The sequence below is a fragment of the Myxocyprinus asiaticus genome, chromosome 42, assembly GCF_019703515.2.
Source record: "Myxocyprinus asiaticus isolate MX2 ecotype Aquarium Trade chromosome 42, UBuf_Myxa_2, whole genome shotgun sequence".
In the NCBI taxonomy this organism is placed as follows: Eukaryota; Metazoa; Chordata; class Actinopteri; order Cypriniformes; family Catostomidae; genus Myxocyprinus; species Myxocyprinus asiaticus.
The window spans coordinates 34,459,163-34,482,485 of record NC_059385.1 but is presented as its reverse complement, the minus strand read 5'-3'; the positions used below and the strand labels follow the sequence as shown (position 1 = coordinate 34,482,485).

The 23,323-nt window shown below is 41.7% G+C and overlaps 2 protein-coding genes across 5 annotated transcripts in view; one reads left to right on the top strand and one right to left on the bottom strand.

Moving 5' to 3' along the window:
* The window catches only part of ca9 (carbonic anhydrase IX), a 332,582-nt gene that overhangs the window by 141,315 nt on the left and 167,944 nt on the right, over positions 1-23,323 (bottom strand). The gene's annotated exons all lie outside the window — the stretch shown is intronic.
* The window catches only part of zgc:114200 (Gamma-secretase subunit Aph-1b-like), a 53,681-nt gene continuing 46,453 nt past the window's right edge, over positions 16,096-23,323 (top strand). The window contains exons 1-2 of one of the 4 annotated variants that reach the window (XM_051684000.1): positions 16,216-16,533; positions 16,739-16,897. In XM_051684000.1, the coding sequence (XP_051539960.1) occupies positions 16,785-16,897 (113 nt within the window). In that variant the 5' untranslated portion in view covers positions 16,216-16,533; positions 16,739-16,784. Of the gene's footprint in view, positions 16,898-23,323 lie in introns of all 4 variants that reach the window. The other 3 variants (XM_051683998.1, XM_051684001.1, XM_051684002.1) reach the window with 3 other exon arrangements.

Sequence of the window (23,323 nt, the reverse complement as noted above, 5' to 3'; positions counted from 1 at the left end):
GTTGTGTTGCTGACCGACATATGATGCAACCATTGTCTTTAATGTCCTGTTTACCCTTTCGGTCAGATTAGTTTGCGGGTGGTATGAGGTTGTGAGTTTCTGAATTGCTCCCCATGACTTGCAGAGTTCAGAAAGTATGCTGGAGGTAAACTGTGGTCCTCGATCTGATATGAGGTATTTGGGAATGCCCCATCGGGTAAAGATCTCCTCCCTAAGGACTTTAACGATCTTCTGTGTTTTACTATCTCTCAAGGGGACCATCTCCACCCATTTGGTGTAATAGTCCACGATGACGAGTAGGTAGGCGTTCTGTTTCTTGCTAAGGGGGAATGGTCCCATCAGGTCAATCCCCAATGTATGACCTGGTTCTGTCACCTGGGTGCTCTGCATCTGTCCACTGGGTTTAGTGTTATCAGGCTTGTATTTTTGACAGATGTCGCAACATTTCACAAATGCCCAGACATCCTTCCGGACAGTGGGCCACAAGGTGACTTCCAACAGCCTTAGTAAAGTCTTCAGCCTCCCAAGATGTCCCCCAAGTGGGTTGTCATGAAAATGTTCAGAAATCCAGTTATTAGAGATTGTGGAACTATTACCTGGAACTTCTCTCCAGTGTCCCTCAAGGGGACTGAGTGATATACAACCTCTTGATGTTCTTCAAAGGTGATCTTGTGCATTCCTAACTTTGTTTCTGCCCAGCAGGTTAGAGATGGTGCTGTTCTTGTGTTGGGCTTGGGAAACTTCATATAGAGTATGTGGTAAGTCAGTTGTAAGCATAGAGGGTGTGACGACTGAGCATGGCTCATCCTTAGTCTTTGGGGGCACGTATGCCCGGGACAATGTGTCTGGTCCCAAGTTGAGACATCCTTTCCAGTGATGGACATGGAAGTTGAACTACTGCAACCTCAGAGTCCACCGTGTCAGGCGAGGAGGTTTTTGGGCAATTAAATGCCCAAGACAGAGCCGCATGGTCTGTGAACACCTCAAACTGTCTTCCTTCCAGGTAATGTCTCTATTTTTCAACTGCCCAGACTACCGTTAAAAACTTCTTTTCAGAGGTCGAATAGTTGAGTTCAGCTCCTCTTAGGGTCCGGGAAGCATAGGCCACAACTCTCTTGCCTTCCGCTGACTGTTGTGTAATGATGGCACCCAGGCCCACATCACTGGCATCGGTGCGCACCTGAAAAGGCTGGTTGAGATCCAGCTGTACTAGGACAGGTGGATCTTGCAGGGCTCTTTTGATAGCATCCATATTTGACTGGCACTTGGTAGTCCATTTCCACTTCACCCCTTGCTTCTTCAGTTGGTTTATCGGGGTGGTTATGTCAGCGAAGTGGAGTATGAACTTATGGTACCAGCCGACCAACCCCAGGAAATGTTGCAGTGCTTTCAGATTCTGGGGTGGAGGATACTCTGCAACCACACAGGTCTTCTCGGGATCTATTTGCACCCCCCTGTCGGATACTATGTGCCCTAAGAACTTCAACTGCCTCTTGAAGAAGTGAAACTTCTTCATGTTCAGTGAGAGGTTGGCCTGGGTAAGTCTTTGCATTCTTTTGTTCAAGTGTTGGATGTGATGTTCAAGGGATGGTGAATAAACGATGATATCGTCAATATACACAAAACAGATACTCCCTCTCAGCTCCACCAGGACCTTCTCTATGAGCCGTTGGAACATGGCTGCAGCATTTTGGAGGCCATACGGCATTGACCGAAATTGGTATAGGCCCTTTGTGGTAATAAAAGCCATTTTCTCTTGGCTTACCTTGTCCATCTCCACCTGCCAGTATCCAGACTGCAAATCCAGGGTGCTGTATCAGGGACATGGGGTAAGCATCATGTATGGTCTTGCTGTTGAGCTTCCTATAGTCCACACAGAACCTATAGGAGCTATCTTGTTTGGGGACAAGAACTACAGGTGAGGACCAAGGTGAAAACGAGAGCTCTATGATGTGGTCCTGTAACATCTGATCTACCTGGTCTTCAATTATCCTTTCCTTCAAGGGTGACACTTTGTAGGCCCTTAATTTAAAAAGCATGTCCTCTGCCAATAAGATCTTATGTCGTTCCACAGAAGTTTTCCCCAGAATATTGGAGGTAGCGCATGGCCAGGTGGAAATCAGCCTCTGCAACTCCTCTTGATTGTCTGAGTCCCAGACGGGAACGGCTTCTGTGGTCATGGCAGGGTGTAGTGAGTGTTCACCTGTCAGAGGTAGGGCATAATAGAGACTCAGTGTAGCCAGCTGGCGAGAATAATCACCTGTATCCATTGTAGTGGATCTCGGGGTGATAGAAGACTGCAGGAATGGGTAGTTTGTGTATCCTGTCTCTGCTTTCAGGCCATATCTTCCCTTGTCTAAATCTACTATGGCTCCGGTAGCAACCAGAAAGTCCAAACCCACTATAAGGGGGAATGCCAGGTGAGTATCATTCATTATGTTCGTGTCAACCTTACATTCTTTACCCAGACACCAGTAGTTGATAGATTTATGGGCTTTTGCTTGGTGTATCTTGCCATCGGCCATAATAAAACGTTGTGGTGAGGGGTGAGTGGTGAGTGCTGGGTGAGTGATGAGTGCAGGGTGAGTGGTGTTCCTCCAGCTGTCTCCACAGGTTCTCCTGCATGAGGGTGAAGGTACTTCCAGTGTCCAGGACAGACTTCACCTCTTGCCGTTTCACCTTAACAGGCACCAGGAGCAGCGACGCCACGGTGTGTGATTGGGCTATAGATGCACCCGCCAGATTCCTGGAGTAACTATGGGCAGAAGTTCGCTTATTGGTTTTCCCCTAGCTGTTTTGCCCATCGACTTTCTGCCAGTAGTCTTTGGCTCCCAGACGGTCTTTCTCCACCTTGAATCCAACTTTCACCAGCTGTTCCACGGTGTTCACTGTCCCTCTCAGACAGCCAGTGACCCTTGGGTTGATGTTGTTGAGGATATGGCTTACGAGTCCTTCCTCAGAGATATCGGACTTCCACTTCAGGCATAGCGCTCGGTAGTCGTATGCAAAATCTCTCAGGCATTCTCCAGGGCATTGCACCAGCGACCTCAGCTTATCCTCCACTTCAGCGAGATAATCCTCCTGAAGGAAAGCAGCCATAAACGCCTCCTTGAAAGATTCCCAGTTTTTTACCTTCGCCTTTTCTGCCTTAAACCAGCTAAGTGCAGGTCCCTTTAGCACCGTGCTCAGGGTTCCGATGAGTTCTATGCTGGGGAGTGGCCTGATCTCGAGGAAGTTTTCAGCCTGTTCGATGAAGTTAAACACCTCAGCCATCTCACAGGAGTCGCCAAAGGTGGGAAATTCTAGTCGGATGGGAGGGCGAGCACAGAATGATGAGGCTCCAGAATTGATCACGTTTGGTGGGGGGATGGCACCAGCAGGGGAAGGAATGTCTTATGTATCACTGAGGGTGATGGGTGGTGGTATCCTTCCTCTAGATATGGGCGTAAGAGTATTATAACCCAGGCCTAATGAACTGTTGGATGTAACTGGGGCATAGGCCTGTAGTCTAGAGACTGTAGGTGTGCTAGTGAGCCTGAGTTTCCTCATTTGACCTTCCCACTTAGCATCTCTCCTCAGAAAACAGTCGATGACGGCCTTCTCCAACTTCTCAAGTGACCCCTGGAAGTACTCCTCTAACCCTGCTAAGCTAGTGTCCACAGCCTCCCTGAAACCAGTTTCGTGGTTTATTATACTGGCCATGGAATGTTTAAATCCCTCATCTATCAGGGCTCCACAATAAGGACTGCCCAATGGCCCGGGGCCAGTGTGAGAAAGATTCAGGCCAGCTGCTAGAACTGTCACTTGCCCGATCTCGCCAGTGCCGCATTTATAACATTAATGCAAGCAAACAACAAGCGAGAGAGCACAAAAATTACACGGAGCGAACGAAGTATTGTAACCGACGAGCGAGCGTGATTCTATTTAGCTCGCAAAGAAGCATGAGAGCATAATATACTGGATGCACCAAGGCACAGCTGCGTGCACACATAAGAGTGTGCAGACACCAAGTGCACTCTCCTAGCACTGTCCTCGCTCTTTTCCAAGTGTCTTAGCAGCAGCTATTACCAATGTGTAGAAAACAGCAGGGGAAAAAAAATCACTTTTGCACGTCTTGCGCAACATTTTAAGTAGGCCTGTCTCTGCACATTCCGTGTTCATAGTGCATGAAATCCCCACATTTTTTGTTTTTACTTATTGGTGAAAAGTAATAATCCACACATTGGAACACAAGAAATCAACAGTTTCTTTCTATAGGACTGAAAATCCATGTCTCTCCATGCATATGTCTCATCATCATCTCTCTCCGTGCAGTGTAGACTGTTTAACATGCATGTGTCTCGTAAAGGGACAGAGCGCTAGTTTTATTCCCACTGTAAAAAAACAAACACATTTTCTCTCATTAATTTGCCTTTAGAGATGAAGCGCAGAATGAGACATAATAAACTTTGTTAAACCCTGACTATACACTGAGCTGCTCAGTATCCAAAATGTAAGTATACATTTAATTAGGTAATGTTTCAAAACTAAACGTTAATTCGACATGATAATGGCATTTGATATGAAAAGAAGCAAGATCACTATGGCTATTAGGCTATTATTTTCAGAAATGTTCAGCTGCAGATTGAAGATGAATATTTAAAACAGTCTACTTCATTTCATCCTCATAAAACACCTGTTATATGTCTAATTTCTGGACTGTACAGGTATTTTTGTTTTTGTGCTTTGTATATCAGTCAGTGTTGGCCTTGTTTGGGTTGTCTGATTTTATGTTTATATCCACATTCTTAATTCATAGATTAGGCATATCTACCTACTGTATATTACACAGTCACAACCAATTTAGTAGCAAGTCTCCTCTCCCAGGGATTCATATGTTTATTACATTCAGCCAATAATCAAATCTTTAACTCAGTGACTAAATCTTTGATCCTGTGTGTGAAAACATGACACATGGCCAAAAGTTGCATGACAGCATGACTAAACAGGTTACCGAAAACACAATCTCCTCCACTGCTGGGGCCAGTGAAAAGTTTGGCGGGGCCAGTAAAAATCTGAAGCACTGGCCCAACCGGGCCAGTACAAAAAATCCTTAGCTTTGAGCCCTGTCTAAGGAGTTTACTTTTTCACTTAGGGCCAATAAATTCACCTTCATTTACTCAACCTCAGTTTGCATAGATTGTAACACACCCACATTCATAATACAACTCTCATCATCATCAGACGTGTCATCATCAGAGTTATACAATGTACCAATCATAGACGTTATCTCTTCAGCAGGATTCCGTCTTGTAACAAATGGGTCTGCAGTAAAATTCAGATTAGTACAACCTGTGTTATTGGTAACAGGAACACAGTAATCAGTATTTACAACATCACCCGGAGTGCTTGTGCCTGCAACCTCCATGTTTTCAAAACAAAAATAAACAAATAAACAAATACATTCAAACTAAGTGGACTTATCTTTCCTACTGTGAATGAATGTTAAAACGTACAATGAAAAAGTCCAGACACAAGCAGTACGAAAAACCCAAGGTGTATTAAACATGTAAATACCAATAAATAAACAGTGATCATAACAATTACCAATACTGTACACAAAGTACGAGTGTGTGTGTGTGTGAGTGTGAAGCTTTCCAATGCTCCAGTGCACAATATATACAAGGTGAGATTGTTTTGGTCTCACCGTAATGACAGTGTGGAGTGGGACATGGTCGTGTGTCTGTCACTGTGGAGAGAGGAAGAGGTTAGGGCCATCACCTGGTGATTAATGATGCGTAACACCTGTTTCTCGTCACAGTGACAACAGAGATGGGCTTGAAAAGGCCGCTGAGAACACCAGTGAGACAGAGAGAGTCCCAGTCACACAGACCTGCTAGATCGTGAAGCTAAACGCTGCAAAGCTGTTAACCTAAATTATTTGCGAGTTTATGTTGCCTCTTATGACTAAAGCTAGAGTAGACACCTTGTTGTGAAGCTGAAGTGTAAATGCACTGCTGTGAAGCTGAAAAGCGAAAGACTGTTTTTTAGACTGGGAAACCATTAAAGCTTGATTTACCGAGGAGATCACGTGATGCCATGCAAGAAGCAGATGTGTGAACGACGAGCTCTGCGCACTTTGCTACATTTTTTTTTATTCTCATGTTATAATTTGGTGAAATTCGATACACTTTTGCTCTTTGAGGTAAAACATGGCAAAGAAGTTAAAATCATCGGGCTCTGGAGACATTAAAAGACACTTATGTGTTCAGGATGAAAGCCCCGACAGACCTACAGACCAGGGACTCGATTTGGATGGCGCGGCGGGAGAAGGAATCCAGCGTCAGTTGTCCAACATATTGGTGATGATGACGAAGGTTCTTGCTGACTTGGAGTATCTCGCTGTAATACATAGATCGATTACGGCGATAGAAATAAAATTCTCTGAGTTAGTTACAAGAGTGTCGGATGCTGAGAAACGAATCGATTATTTGGAGTCTTTGGAGAGGGAATTAACCGCTAATCCGCCCGCGACCAAAGTTGATCTGGAACGTATTCTTGAAAAAAGAATAACATCAGAATTGTTGGAATTCCTGAGCATGAGGAGGGCAGAGATATGGTGAAATTCCTAGACAAGCTCTCCCCGAGTCTGCTCGACATAACAGGCCATAAACTGGAAATCGAGCGAGCTCACAGAGTCCCAGCTCATAGATTTGCTGAGGGAGACAGGCCCCTATTGAGTCTGGCCAAATTTCTGAGGTCATCCGATAAAGATCTCGTGTTGCGCCAGGCGAGGTGCAAAGGGAAGCTTTCTTGGAAGAATCATAATATTTTCTTGTTCCCGGACTTTGCGAGTTTGACAACAGAGAATCATGATCGGTTCAAGGAATGCAAGAAACTCTTACATCGGCGAAAGATCTCGTTTGCTCTAATGTTTCCGGCCAAACTGAGAACAGAAACAAAGAACGGTCGCAAAGTATTTACATGTCCCAATCAGGCAATGTCTTTTATTGAATCAAAGGGTGAGTAAACCATTGGATGTTTCTCATATGAGTGGGTCTGACTCGCTGTAGTTACTCTGGCTTTTGAGGAAGCTGGGCATCATTTTGGTTTCTTTTTGCATTGGCTTCGCCTAGCGGCTGGAGCTTGTTTTATGAATAACACTTTCCTTAAAGAAGTTTTTGCATTGATGAAAGATTACTTTTGCATTGAAGTTCCTGGCCAGTTTGAGAGTGGACACTACGGATGACCACAAAATATCTTCATGCTCACAGAAAGGATGTCTTTTATAAAGCTGACGGATTGAGTAAGTCATGGTATATAATTTTATGCGGCCTCCGAGTGAATTGACTTGACCATCCGGGGAACCGGGATGTCAGTTTTGTTTCTTTTTGTGTTGGCTCCGCCTAGCGGCTGGAACTTGTGCCGTTTACGGGACACTGGAATGATTACGTCATGAACTCATAACAGCTGGCTCACTGAACATTTGTTTGTCTATTCGTGAAAATGAACGGTTTTATATCAGCTGAAATTTGTTTTGTGAAGGATCACACCTTTAAATCTATTCTGTGAATTAATCTACATGTTCTGTGTTCATTCTTCCTTTTGGCTGGGGGTTATTTTACAAAGTACTTTCTGTTATGTAATTTTGCTTCACAAATTTGTGAGGCAAAATTGAGCAATCCGATGGCAAATTTGTCGTGGGGGCTCGTGGGCATTCATGGACCTTTTGAGTTTAGAGGGATTGTCGCCGGTTGGCGCTTTTGTGCGCGGGGTTAATGCGCACGTTTTTCTTTTTTCTGTTTGTTGTGTTCAGGGGGAAGTTTGGGGTTTGATTGTTTCACTAATGGGGAATGTGGACTGTATAGTTTTGTTTTTGACACACAATTTGTTTTTAATTATATCAATATGTCAGTTGTTAATATGAGTGTACTATCTCTCTCTACATGGAATGTGAATGGGTCGGGGCACCCCATAAAAAGAAGGAAAGTTATTGCTTTTCTTAAACGTAAGAAATATGATATAGTGTTTCTTCAAGAAACGCATCTTTCCCCGCAGGAAGCTGAAAAATTCTGGAAGATATGGGGTGGACATGTTTTCTTTAGTGTTGGCTCAAGTAAGAGCAAGGGAGTCATTATATTGGTAAATAAACATTTACAATTCAAATTTCTCAAACAGATTAAAGATAAATTAGGAAGAGTCATTATTGTTTTAGCTGAAATTCAAGGGCAAAGGTTGATTTTGGCTAATATTTACGCACCTAACGCTGATGATCAGGGCTTTTTTATAGATCTTGAAGGGATGTTGCAAACTGCTGGCACCCCTCATGATATAATATTGGGAGGAGACTTTAATCTATTGATGGACTCAGCCCTTGATCACAGTGAAGCAAAAGTGTGTAAGCCCCCTAGAGCAACCTTGACACTTCATAGGATGTGTAAAAATCTTGGTCTTACAGATAATTGGAGACTTTTGAACCCATCAGTTAGGGACTATACATTTTTTTCATCAGCCCATAAAATTTATACTAGAATAGATTTTTTTTTTTTTTTATATCCAAGCCCCTCATTTCATCTGTTGTTGATTGCTCAATTGGAAACATCTTAGTCTCAGATCATGCCCTGGTGAGTTTAGAGGTGGTGCCACATACGGAGAAAAAGAAATCATATAGTTGGCGCCTTAATGTGTCCCTTTTGCAAAATCCTAATTTCCAACAAATGCTAAAGGCTGAAATCAGTGTTTACATGGAGACCAATTGGTCCTCAGTATCCACTGTGGGCATGGCTTGGGAGGCACTTAAGGCAGTTCATAGGGGTCGGATCATACAGTATGCCTCATTCATAAAGCACGAGAACTCGTGGAGTTGGAAGGAAATATTAAAAATGCCGAAGCAGAGCCGTTTGTCATCCGATGGCCTCAGAGAATTGACTCCATTGAAATACAGATATAATACTATTTTGTCGTGGAAAGTGGAGTTTTGGTTATTCAGGGCAAGACAGTCATACTTTGAGTTGGGGGACAAAGCAGGAAAACTTTTGGCTAGATATATAAAGCAGAGAGAGTTTTTTTCTACCATTCCCTCAGTTAAATCTGCTGGTGGTGAAATATTTACATCAGTCATTGATATTAATAATGCTTTTAAAGAATTCTATCTTGATCTCTATAGTTCCACGTCTTCGTCTACTGATGAAGACATTAGAAACTTTGTGGAACCATTAGATCTCCCTAAACTGATGACTGAGCAAAAAAATTCTCTTGATTCTGAGATAACCTTGGAGGAGCTTGGCAAGGTTTTTAAGGCCTTACCTACAGGCAAGGCTCCGGGGCCTGACGGCTTTGCTGCTGAGTTTTTCAAATCTTATGCTACAGAACTGGCTCCACTTTTGTTAGAAGTTTATACTGAATCATTAAAGAATGGAAAGCTTCCGCCAACCATGACACAAGCCCGGATCAGTCTGATTCTTAAAAAGGACAAAGATCCAAGTGAGTGTAAAAGTTACCATCCAATTTCCCTGATCCAGTTAGATGTAAAAATTTTGTCAAAAATTCTGGCTAATCGATTAAGTTATGACATCACTTATACATATAGATCAGGTGGGGTTTATTCGGGGCCATAGCTCTTCTGATAACATTAGGCGTCTCATCAATATCATGTGGTCAGTAGCGAATGAACAATCTCTGGTCGCTGCCATCTTGATATGGTAGAATGGGATTATCTTTTTAAGGTTTTGGAAATATACGGGTTCGGGAGTACATTTATTGGATGGAATAAGTTACTTTATAGACACCCAGTAGCGGCGGTACAAACAAATGGACTAATTTCAGATTATTTTACTTTGGATAGGGGCACCCGGCAGGGTTGCCCTCTTTCCCCATTATTGTTCTGTCTTGCCCTGGAACCATTAGTAACCGCGATAAGAAAGGAGGATGATTTTCCAGGGGTGGTGGCGGGAGGTACGGCGCATAAACTCTTGCTTTATGCAGATGATATTTTATTATTTGTCTCTGACCCCACTAGATCTATGCCTTGCCTCCACAGAATTGTTAATTCCTTTTCTAAGTTCTCAGGATATAGAGTCAATTGGTCTAAATCTGAAGCTTTGGCTCTGACAGCGTACTGCCCTGAAACAGCTTTCCAGCCGGGTGCTTTCCAGTGGCCCAAACAGGGCATTAAGTATTTGGGCATTTTATTTCCAGCAAATTTGTGTGATTTAGTTAGAGTTAATTTTGACCCCTTAATAAAAAGCGATGTGGGCAGGTGGGCTTCATTACATTTATCTATGATTGGGAAGGTTAATGTTATTAAAATGAATTGTATTCCAAAATTCAAGTACTTACTGCAGTCTCTCCCTGTAGATGTCCCCCTCTCTTATTTCAAGCAATTTGATAGCATAGCAAAGTCTTTCATTTGGAATGGTAAGCATCCCAAATTACATTTCAATAAGTTACATAGGCCGATTGACAAAGGTGGGATAGGCCTACCCAAGATTTTATTTTATTATTAGCATTCGGTCTCAGACATTTGGCTTTTTGGTCGCTTCCACCTGAGAGAGCCCCTCCCTGGTTCTGTATAGAACAGGAAGTTCTTGCCCCTATTTCGCCACTGCAGAGCCTTTCTATCAAATTAATCGGAGAAGCAAAGTTACATCCCGTTATCTCACGCTTGAACTCGGTATGGACTAAAGTGTCCAGACTGTTTAATTCTGACATTTTTTTAAATGTTGCCTCGAGCATATGGCTGAACCCCAAACTATGCATCAACAAGTCCCCTTTTTGCTGGTCAGAGTGGATTGGGAGGGGGGTTACTACACTCGGTGAGCTGTATGAGAATGGAGTGTTGAGATCCTTTCAAAATTTGGTTAAACTTTTTGGGATTCCTAGATCTCAGTTCTATAAGTATTTACAGCTGCGCCACCTGCTCTGTACTGTTTTTGGGAGTGGTTTACACCCTCCTAAAGCGGCAGACCCTCTGGGAGAGGTGATTACTGCTTTTGGAAAAGGTCATGAAGCATCGGTGTATTACTCCCTACTAATTCAGAGTCTGGGAGACGGAACTTCAACTTCTCTTAAGAGATTATGGGAGAAAGATCTAAATTTGGTATTGGAGGAGGGAGAGTGGGCTGGGATTCTAAAAAATGTCAAATCTGCATCCAGAGACGCAAGGGTTCACCTCATGCAATTTAAGATTTTACATAGAGTCTATTGGACCCCCTCTAGATTGCATAGGCTTGGTCTAAAAGACACACCCACCTGTTGGCGATGTCAATTAGAAGATGGAGACACAACCCATGTCTTTTGGGAATGTGTTAAGATGCAAGAATTTTGAATGAGGATTCAGAGTTTTTTGTGCGAGGTTTTGGCCTCTCAAATTTTATTTTGCCCCAGACTCTGTATCTTGGGAGATGGGCAGTCATTAATTTGGAGAATAAGCACATGAAAAACTGGGTCCTAACTAGTGTTATGATCGGCAGACAGATCACTCTGAGGAGTTGGAAGTCGGCTGGAGCACCCCCTTTTCGGGAGTGGTGTTCAGAGATGGCCAGAGTGGCAGCTCTTGAGGAGGGGGGTATCCTGAAGACTGGGGAGTCTGGACATGTTTGCGAAGAACTGGGGCATATATCTGTCTTTTTTGGAGGGCTCTCGGGGAGGGACAGTGGAGAGAGAGGTGTAGGGGTTTTATGTGTGTGATTGTTTTATTTAATTTTTTTATTAATTAATTTATTTTTGTTGTGTGTCTATGGTTGTGTGACCACTGGGGTGTTGTTGGGGGTCGGGTGGGGGATTGGGGGGGGGGGGTAGTGTGGGTTGTATATTGATTCTGTATATGTGTGTTCTGCTATGTATATTTAACGGTTGAATCAATAAAAAATGTTAATCGGGAAAGCTTGATTTACCTGGACTGCCACCCCGCTTCCCGCTTCGTTATTGTTGATACTTCTACAGACAGTTAATGTCCTGGAAGCGCGAAATCCAACCAGCACGACGTTGAATGTTCCTCTCTGGTAAATAATCCAATATGGTAGAAAACTCCACAAAGAGACAAATAGAGTCCTCTATCCTCCAACTCGAATGCACGAAACAGAAATCCTTTGAATGTACGTATATCCAATAACACTGGTGAATGTAAAACACCACTTACTTCTCACTGCTTTACCGGCTTCTTTTATATCCTTGTTTACTTCCGCATACGGGGCTTAGTCCGTCACGTGATTGCACGTGACTGAAGTCTCACGGGAAGTAACACAGGAACCAAACACCATATTAGGGCAAACAGAAAATGACAGGAAGAAAACAGCATAATTATCTTTACCACATATGGACACATTTATCCGTGGTTATACTGATTAATCCCCTTATGTGGCTTCGCTGCAAGCTAATGTTGATTCTAATCAATGTTCTATTGATTTTAATAATTCATAATTATCTTTGATGATTGTTGATTTGAAGGATTAATAAGTTAATGTTGATTCTAATCAATGTTCTATTGATTTTAATAATTAATAGTTGCAATTGAAATTATTCAATCCCCCCCCCGAAGACAGTAAGGATTTACAAAGGTAAGCTTTTCTGACGACCCAGAATTTTAAACTTTACATCTATATCAGTTGAGTGACACATTCAAAGTCATAGTGTGAATATATAACCTAATATTTCTAAAAAGCAGGATTTTTCTTTTTTTTTTAATACAACCATGTCATAATTATTCAATCCCTATTGCATGTATCTGTTTCTTAAATATGTAAGGCTACACAAGTAATTGTTTTAAAACAAAATTAAGTCATCAATCTGCAATGGCACATATTTAAGTTTTAAAATGTAAGTTTAGCGTTGTAAGCAAAAATGTGTTTCTATGCAAAAAATGCAATTAAAAATCTCAAAAGCTAATAGAGTAGATTATTTCATTACACAAGAAAGGTCATAGCTAAAAGTACATTTCCACAACACTTTAATTTCCAATAGACAAAGTTGGCAGCACCATTCATAAATGTCTTTAAATATGGTACAACAGCAACCTTCCTGGGGTGTGGAAGAAAGCAAAATTTCACCAAGGGAAATGTTGACTTGAATATTCAAGAAGTAATTAGGAGAGAACTTTGGAGTCCTGGAAGAAGGTTTTATAGACATATGACACTAAACTGAAAATGATTTTTAGGCTCATGGGTCAGCAGTACGTCTGGAGTAAGATGACAAGGTGATGACAAGAACGACACCATCCCCACAGTCAAGCATGGAGGTGGGTCAGTCCTGTTATGGGGGTGATTTGCGGCTGCAGGAAACGGCTATCCTGACTATGTGACTGACACCATGGATTCTTTCAGGTATCAGGCCATTTTGGCATGAAAAATGTGATGCCTTCAGTGTGTAAATTGAACCTTGGTGATCACTGGACTTTCCAGCAAGACAATAAAACCAAGGATACTTCCAAGTTGTCCAAAATCTGGTTAAGGGATAGGTCGTGGAATATCCTTAAATGGCCTCTTCAGGTCCATAATTAAAATCCCATTGTAAACCTTTGTTGGGATTTCAAGGAAGCAGTGGCAGCACATAAACCAAAGTATGTCAATGAGATGGAAGCTTTTGCTCATGAGAAACGTGTAAAAATTCTAATAGAGAAGTGTCCAAAGCCTGAGAACACTTACCAGAAACATTTATTTGCTGTTATTAAGGATAAAGGATGCTCCACAAATGATTGACTTTGGGGGTTGAATATTTTTGACATGACATTTGTGGAGAGAATTAGGTATTTTTTATTTTAAAATTTGGGTAAACTGAACTCTTTGTTCTCAAAATCACTCAAATGTGTATTAAAAACTTACTTTGACTCTTTACTGAGGTTTTAGTTGATGTGTTTTAATTCACATCACCAGAATGTATTGCTGGTCAGGGTTGGTTGAATAATTTTGATTGCAACTGTATCTTTGATAACAATTAATATTCTATTGATTTTGATAACTGATAGTCGTCTTTGATAATTGTTTATTTGAAGGATTAATAAGATAATGTTGATTCTAATCAATGTTCTATTGATTTTAATAATTAATAATTATCTTTGATAATTATTGCTAATAACCAAACCTGCTCCTGAACGAAGCGCCCAACACAGCGCTGCGCATCATAAGAGACTATTTAGCAGAGACGAGCCACGGTCAAAGGATGAAGAAACGGAAGTCCCGCCTTATAGGTAAAAGAGCCAATCACCTTTTAGATACAGACATCGCCTGTCAATCAACTTTTTCCTGGGGGTCTTACTGGGGAAACGAATGTGGGTGAAACTTCCGCCGGAAGTTGTTCTACAGCATTCCGTAGCTCTGGCTGCAGTCATTTCTGACCCTATTTACAGCTGGTACTAAGACGCATGTCGGATCATCTGATCGCAAATGGTCAGCGCTAAATATAGTTGTAAACGGGGTGAAAATGTTTTTGTCATTGGATCTCAAAAAACACATACAGAGATATTCAAATACCACATCGCACCTGAGGTTTAAAATGGCATCCTGATGCATCCCGGACAGCAGCAAAGCATCACATCTCACCAGTCAATTACCCGCCGAACAAATGTTTAAATTTACGTGCGGGTTTAAAAGGAAATAACCGTCCTATCGGAAAACTTGAAAAAGAACTTCACAGCTCTTCCTCAGTGTGTCTATCTGATTTGAACATGCAGGGTGACAAGATGACAAGCACGCACATTTGAAGCTGAACTAACACTGGTACTCCACTAAAACAACCAATAATTTTGATCGAAATGTTGTGTTTGTGATTAAATCTCAACTGCATCTGGGATAAACAGTTTTGTCGCACTTTCTTTGTCTTGATGACTTTTTTGCAGTTTATTAACATTCAGTAACACACTGATATAGTGATTGATGTATGTCCTCACGAAATCATACAGGCACTCCTCAAAATCACAACACCACAATGAAAGAATGAATGGACATATGCAGCAATAACAGCTGTTAACTTGACAACGGAAGTAACGCCCATATTTCTCCCTAAGCATCACGGGACGTAGGAAAAAGGTGGATACAAACATTATTTTTTATTATTATTTTTTTGTTGCGTAATCTGAGGTAAAGAAGCACAATTTATGATGCCAGTGTTATCAGATTTTAAATATGTTCTTTTATAGTAATCTTGATCAACCGTTTCGGATATTTCGGTCTTTCCCCATTCAAGTAGATTAGAGCTACACTTGTAAGCCGCTTATTTACATAAAAATAGCTGCCCGAGAGCGTTCCAAAAATGGCCGCCGAGTGGACTCAGAGATCATTTAGCAGAGATGGGCCACTTCTATTAAAATGAATGGGAGAAATTAGAACGCTCAACCAAGCAGCTCTGAGCGCCCAACGGATGTAGAAAGGAAGTCCCACCTTACAGTTAAAAGAGCCAATCATCTTTTAGATACAGATATCGCCTGTCAATCAACTCGAGAATGCGCATTAGCTATACAAGCATTTTCTTTGCATAATCTGAGGTAAAGAAACTCAATTTATGATATCAGTATTGTCAGATTTTATTGCTGACTGGAAATATATCTTTGATCGTAATCTTGACCAACCTTTTTTTGATTGTGGTCTTTCTCCATTCAAGTAGATAGGAGTTGCACTGGCATGACTGGAAATAGCCTCGCGAGAGCGTTCCAAAGATGGCCGACAGTGGACTTGACTTGCTAAAATTACTTTGTCTTCATTTGTCGCTGTGCTTGCACTTCCGCGTTAACGTACATGTCACTATTGTAAACCAATCACAGCGATGTCAAGCGGCAGAAGGGCGTAGCGCCAGAGATCTAAAGAGTATTTATATAACAACCTTCGCGGTTCTATCAATGGAGACAGCGTAACGGTTGTAATGGTCAACTAACATTTTACGACAGTTTGCTAATGCTTTACAAATGAATGGATAGAGCCGTAAACTGACACCTTCCAGTCGTAAAATCGTCCGTGAATTCACTTATAAAACAGCGATTTTATTATAGTAAACTCCACACATAGTTCTCTTAAAAAGGATTTTTTTTAGTGTACAACACTTTGAAGATTAGCGGACAGGCGGTTAATTCATTAAATGATGAGCTGTTTCCTCACAAAAGCGGTTTATTCAGCGTTGTGAAGCATTTCTTTGCACTGGAAGCTTTTGTCACCATAACAAATTCCTTGTGTGTGTAAGCATACTTGACAATAAAGCTCATTCTGTTCTCATCCATAGACATCCATTCAAAAAGAACGAACTCTTGTCTCCTCGCCAGTGTACCTCTATGGAATGGCCGCGTTACGCTAACCTATACTAACCTTTTAAGTATCATATCAGAAGGGCTTTGGTAGTGCAGGCACGCAAACCCGGAAGAGCAAGCGAATATCGTTCTGAATTAAACAAAAGCACGCGGAAGTGCTGCGTGTTTTTTCTTCGGGAAAGAGTAACTAAAGATCACGTTTGAAAATATTATATTACCAGACAAAACGCTGACTGAGCACTGTTATAAACTGCAAATATTAATCAGATTTATTATAATCGAAGTCTTTAATTAATCAAATATTTTTGTTTGTAGAGGAGGATACTGTGAGTTGTTTGTATTATAACGCTGCAATTTAACGTAAGAATTCGACTGGTTTGAAATGGTTTAAACTGTCTAAGATAATGCAGACTTAAATATCGTTTTTTTGCTATTGTGGTATTATAACAATTGGTATTGCTCCTGTTGACTTTCACAATAGTGCCGAACGTTTTGAATATTTTTATGAGAGCCTGATTGTGGTTTTAATAGATTAATCGGATATCTAACGGTCCGGAGAGAAAGTTGTTCATCCAGAATGACTCTGGCTGTGTTTTTTGGCTGTGCTTTCATCGCGTTTGGTCCAGCTTTCGCCCTGTTTGTCTTCACTATCGCCAAAAATCCATTGAGAGTCATCATTCTGATAGCAGGGTGAGTCATGTGATTCTATTTCACTTTCATCGTCAAATGCTTGATGCACAGTCTAATACATAATACCACAAACAAAACAGTACCCTGATACATGAATATGGTTATGACAACGTTCATTAATTAGCCATTAATAAACTTGAAATGCCTAACAGATCAATAGTTAATGAACATTTAATTATGAATATATATGGAAATCTATACATTCAAATAGCTCAAATAAATTATTAGAATGTCTTTAAGTGAATCGGTGAGCCCATATAAAAATCTGACAGAATTAAAGTGTGTTTCTTATCATCTCAGATTTTGTTAATACTTTGTGTTATGTGGGACCTAAAATTAAGGTCTGTAAATATTTGATGTAGATTTTAACGTTTTCTGGTCAATGATGTGATGGAAGTTTTTTTTGTGTGTCCATATGGTTTAGTTAAATTTAAAAGGGTTAAAATTTGAAAATGTACAAATTACTTACATTTGAGAGAATATTTGGGGGATGATGGCAAAAATGTCAAAGTGGTGTAACTGTAAAAACTTTGTACCAAATAATTAAACTTAATTAAAAAAGGTGAAATTCTTAATAAAACACCCCACCAGCTAGTTTGGCATAATCTTACATTAGAACTATTTAATAGTATATAAAAGTAATGGAACACCATTGTTCTGAAAATTACAATTAATTTGGGGGATCCTGTCAGTCAAGTCAAGTTTCCTGAAGTGTCAAGTTGGTGTAACCACCATTCGAGGAGCCATTTTGTGTGCAAGAAGACCATGTGACAGGAAATGATATCACAGAGAAAGACCCCTGATGACCCTAACTGCTGCATAAAAAGTTTAGTAACTCTTTAAAATATTCTAGATAATTTGATATGTTTAGGGTATGGTCAGGTATGCTTGTGTCAAATGGTATGACCCCAGTAAAACATTGATCATTCACCATAATTTAAAAAATGAGTAGGCTATTTACGTAAAAAAATTATGTTTGAAATATTCACACCAAGGCCATGTGCTTGTGTCCATGATAATGCCTATCAAATGGTGTAACCGGTTACACCATTTGACTCCTATTACAAGCCTGTCTGTTAGAGGCCAATTTTGACAAATATCCGTTTTTTATGATGCTGATTAAAGTTAAAATGTTACACAATATTTACATAAATATACATTAAGTAAATACTACTTTGACACTTTGATATATTAGCTTTAAAATACCTCAAACTTCAACAATTCAGTGATAGGAGAAATGTTACTCAAAGATAAAAATGTACATGTATAAAATACAATTCATTGAATTTCTGCAATTTCACAATTAATACAATATAATAGAGGGCAATTCCATGCAAAGGTCACCCTTACCATGGAAAAAATAAGTTTTGCGCACACCTGGCCTCATCAACCTGACCTCCTATTCTTTTATGAGTCTGATGTGCTGCACATTATCTCTGAGCCAGAACCTTTGAACTCACGTCATTCAAAACTTATGATGGAGGACTGGAAGCATTTAAAAGCACACGCACGGCCCTAATCACATATGATTCCCTCTCTCTCACACACACGCACAATTTTTGAAAACATGTTTTTACTCTGATTTGTTGTTGTCAGATGTTTTTCCTTCATTGAAATAAAATAAAACACAGAGTTTACTTCACCTTGTTGACTTTCATGCTTGATTTTCAGTGTCAATTTCTTCAACAAACAATGGCCTTTGACTGTAGAAGCAATATGGTCAGGGGGTGTAACTGGATTGTGTCAATTGGCGTAACCAGTATGTTTCATAAAAATATGATAATATACAGGAAAATTAATGTGGAATAAAATGTACTCTTCTATTGCAGAGTAATAACGTTTATTTTTTATTTTTACATAATTTGTCAAAGATTATTTAGAAAACAGTGGTGCTTTCAGCATATGTCCCGCTCAATATTGCAAAAACGCATACAATTAAAATTTAGAGATAATTCTAATAAAATCTGTTTTCATATGATATTTTAAAATGATGTAATTATTTTGATGAGTACACTTACATACACTCTAGGTGGATAAAATGTGTAATATTTCTCATTCTTTTGTGGTTACACCGCTTGACGTTTTCAGGCGCATTCAGTGTTACCTTTTGTAAAAAATGGTGCAAATGTCATTTCAAATTACATGAAACCAACACGAATACAAAATGTACATTTGAACAAACCTTATGCATGCTTTTAAAACAAGTTTTTAAAAGATTTTTGAATTGCACATCTTGCCAACTCTTATTTGTCATGGACCCTTCCATATTTTTTCAGCCCCCTGAAATTATTTCCATGGCAAAAAATTTTTAGAATCCACAAGAAAAGTTTTACAAACCTTATTTTTAGGTCTCAAGCTATGAAGTGTGTGTGCAGCACTATCTAATATGACATAGACTGACCCAAATATGTGAGTGTCACTAGGGTTAGATTTTAATGTAGAAACTTTTAAATTGTTCATATCATGACATTAACCAACCCTTTTGACTGATAAAACATTGGAGAATGGAACTAACGTTAGAGACTGAAAATGTTTCCGGTTACGTATGTAACCTTAGTTCCCTGAGATGTAGGGAAAGAGACATCGCGTCGCTGACGCTTATGGGAAAAACTTTTTCTCCGATTTCTGAAATACTATTGGATCACGGCAATTCAGATGCAACTGAATTGAGCCAATGGCATTCGTGGCCACTCAGCCAATGACATTGAGCGCGCGCGGCGCTCAGCTTTTTATATAAGCGGGTGGCATAATGGCATCAGTCAGAATTTATCGACTGAAGGCGGCGGCTGAGCCGCCTGATAGTGATGTCCGGTAGCATGGCTAGCTACGTGATGTCTCGTTCCCTACGTCTCAGGGAACCGAGGTTACATACGCAACCGGAGGCGTTCTCTTTCGATTTCGGTCACTTACATCGGGTCGCTGACGCTTATGGGAACGTGTATGATCATGCCACGGTACTGGACGAAGGACATGTAATGCATAATAATTGAGTGTATAGAAGGGGCAGGACGTGAGATTGTGTCGTAGAGATACAACGCTTAGCTTATAGGAAGCATATAAGAAATCAACCTTGCCCTGACAGTTCTAAGGGGGCGAGGTAACAAGCACATCCACATCGCTCAGTAGCGGGATGCTTTGCCTTTAAGGGTGCTTTCACACTGGCAGTTTAGTTCGAAACAGAGCACGGTTTGCGTGAAAAATTGGTAATGTGAAAGCTGTCATGCGGACCGGGGAGCGCACCGTGGTACCTAACCCGAGACTACCTGTAGGAGGTGGTCTAAGTTCGGTTGCAATGGAACTGTAGCGCGATTCGCGTGAATGTGAAAGCAACTCGGACTCGGGTGCGCACTCGTTCAGGAAGTAAAGTAACCTGCGCATGAGTTTTAGTTGATGATGACATCATTAGTTTTGACAACACACGAGGATCCACACATTCCTGAAAGTCCCAAAAAAGTAATGACACCACAATGACATACAAGTACAATCAACATTATAAATGCTGTCTGTCTGTCTGTCTATCTATCTGTACACCTTATAAATACAATATATAAATACTATTATAGGTTATAAATATAGGGTATAATAGGAGATGACAGTGGTGATAACTTTACCTTGGACACGAGCGTAAGCGTGCAGTGTAAACAAAGATGCAAATTAATTCCTTGCAATCAGCTGTCTCCTCAAAAAACGCCGTTTGCGAGCAGCAGCAAGCCACCTTTCCCTGGACATCTGATGAGTTACGCCATGAAGCGCACATATACGCAGTTGTCATTCACTCTGCTATGCATAATGGCACCAAAAAAACAAAAAGTATGATGAGTCGCGTTGTGTTCTCCATGCGTGTTTGTGATGACGATGAACGCACATGGACCGGGGTTCGATAGAATCAAGTGAGTTTGAAACCTCCAAGCGGACCTAGTAGAGCACAGCCAGGTGCACAGTCCGGTAGTGAAACAGCTGAGTTCCACTAAGGGAAACACAGCGCACATCTATCTTTTAAAAAGAGAATGAGTGTCTAAGGCATGACCGAGATACAAGTATATTAATGTATTTGTGTGGGAAACATAGTAAATATACCTTCAAGCGGTATGGCCCGAGTGTGGCACCGCTTTACATTCAAATTTCTAAAGCACAGCTGAGAGATAAGAGATATTGCATGTAGTGTAATTAGGCAGTATATACGAAGTATGACGGCGCTTAACATGAAGGGCTGAGTATTGCATTGTTGAATAGAAAACGCTTAGCGGACCTTGGAGAGCACAGGCGCGTGTGATCCGTGAGCGAAGTGAATTCATCGAGTTCTCGAAGCGGACCTTAGAACACAATGAATTAATGCTGCTGCACAGACAATATCTGTGAAGCCACCGAATGCACGTCAAGGTTGTAAAATTGTGCAAAGGTGCTGAGTGAAGCCCAACCTGCCACCAGGCAGATTTCTTGTATGGAAACACCATTTTCCCACACCCAAGAGGTGGCCAGACCTCTCGTTGAGTGATCTTAATGCCAATAGGGCATTGGGTTCCCTGAGATTTGTACGCCAGTGTTATAGCGTCGACAATCCAATGTGACAGTCTCTGCTTTGAGACTAGCATGCCTTTCAAGCGACCTCCGAATCAGACAAAAAGCTGGTCCGTTTGTCTGAATTGGCTCGTGCGGGACACATAGGTGTGCAGCGCTCTGACTGGACAGAGCGTATGCATGGAGTGTTGCTCTTCCGAATGGAAGGGCTTGTAAAGTGACTACCTGTGTCTTAAAGGGGGTAGAGAGCACTTTGGGAATATAACCTTTTTCCGGTCTCAGCGTGGCTCTAGATTTGCTCGGACCGAATTCCAAACAGCAGCTGCTGTGCGTTGAAAACGCCTGCAGATCACTCACCCTCTTAACGGACACCAGGGCGAGTAAGAGAGCTGTTTTAAAGGAAAGAGAACGCAGATCGATAGTCTCGATCGGTTCAAAGGGGGCTTTAGTCAGCGCATTCAGCACCAAGGCCAGGTCCCATGTAGGGATTGTGGCTGGGTGTGGAGGATTCAGTCGCCTCGCGCCTCTCGGAAAGCTGACCACGAAACAGCGTCTACCTACTGGCATGCCCCCTACAGCTGCATGATTTGCCAAAATAGTGGCTACATATACTTTTAGTGTAGATGGAGTAAGACCTGCATCTAAGCACTCCTGTAAAAATTCCAAAATGACAGAAATAGGGCAATTAACGGGATCATAATGTCGTGTTTTGCACCATTTCACAAACACATTCCATTTGTAGGCATAGAGCCATCTCGTAGATGGGGCTCTAGTGTGCAAAATTGTATTCTTCGTTGCCTGTGAGAGGTCTTCGTCATCCGACGCGACCCGCTCAATGGCCACGCATGTAGATTCCATAACCCTGGCTGCGGATGGCAAATCAAGCCGCGAGCCAGAGAAAAAAGGTCCCATCTTAGTGGGATTTCCCACGGATGTGCATAATGGAGCTCCATTATTTCTGGAAATCACAGTTGATTCGGCCACCTTGGCGCGATCAGTAGTACTGTTTCCATTTCCTCCCTGATTTTGGAGAGGAGTGGAGGAATGAGGTGCAGCAGGGGGAATGCATACTTTTGACCTGTTGGCCATTTGTGAGCTAACGCATCCACCCCCAACGGGGCCTGTCCTGTCATGGAATACCACAGGGAACAATGAGAGGTCTCCTGGGAGGCAAATAGATCTATCGTCGCCCTCCCAAACCTGTTCCAGATCTCCGTGACCATCAGGGGGTGGAGTTTCCACTCCCCTGCAATCACTTCCTGTCGAGAGAGCATGTGTGCTCTGAAATTCAGGGCTCCAGGCACATGGGTTGCCTGTAACAACAGGAGACACTCGCCGCTCCATTTGAAGAGCTGTCACACGAGTGTCATCATTGCTGGAGATCGCACACAGCCCTGGTGATTGATGTATGCCACTACCGACTTGTTGTCGGTGCGAATCAGAATATGATGCCCCGTCACCTCTGACTCGAATGCTTTTAGGGCTAAAATAACCAGCAACATCTCCAAGCGTTTGATGTGCCAGGTCTGTTTTACATTCGTCCATTCCCCGAATGCCGGGGGGCCGTCACATAATGCCCGTGTTGGACACATCTGCAGTAACTACTTTGCGTCTGGAAACCTGACCTAAGGTGACCCCATGCCGGTAAAACCACAGAGCTGTCCATGGTGCTATCGCAGAGAGACAGTGGTTGGCGACTACAACGCGATAGTGCCCGTAGCGCCATGCCCGTTGAGGAACTTGGCGGTTGAGCCAGCATTGCAGAGGTCTCATGTGTAACAGACCAAGGGGAGTGACCGCTGCTGCCATAAGCCCAAGGAGTTTCTGAAAGCATTTCAGAGGCAGAGCCCTGCCCAATTTGAAACTCGCTGCCGTGTTGCATATCGAGTGTATTCTCTCGGCCGAGAG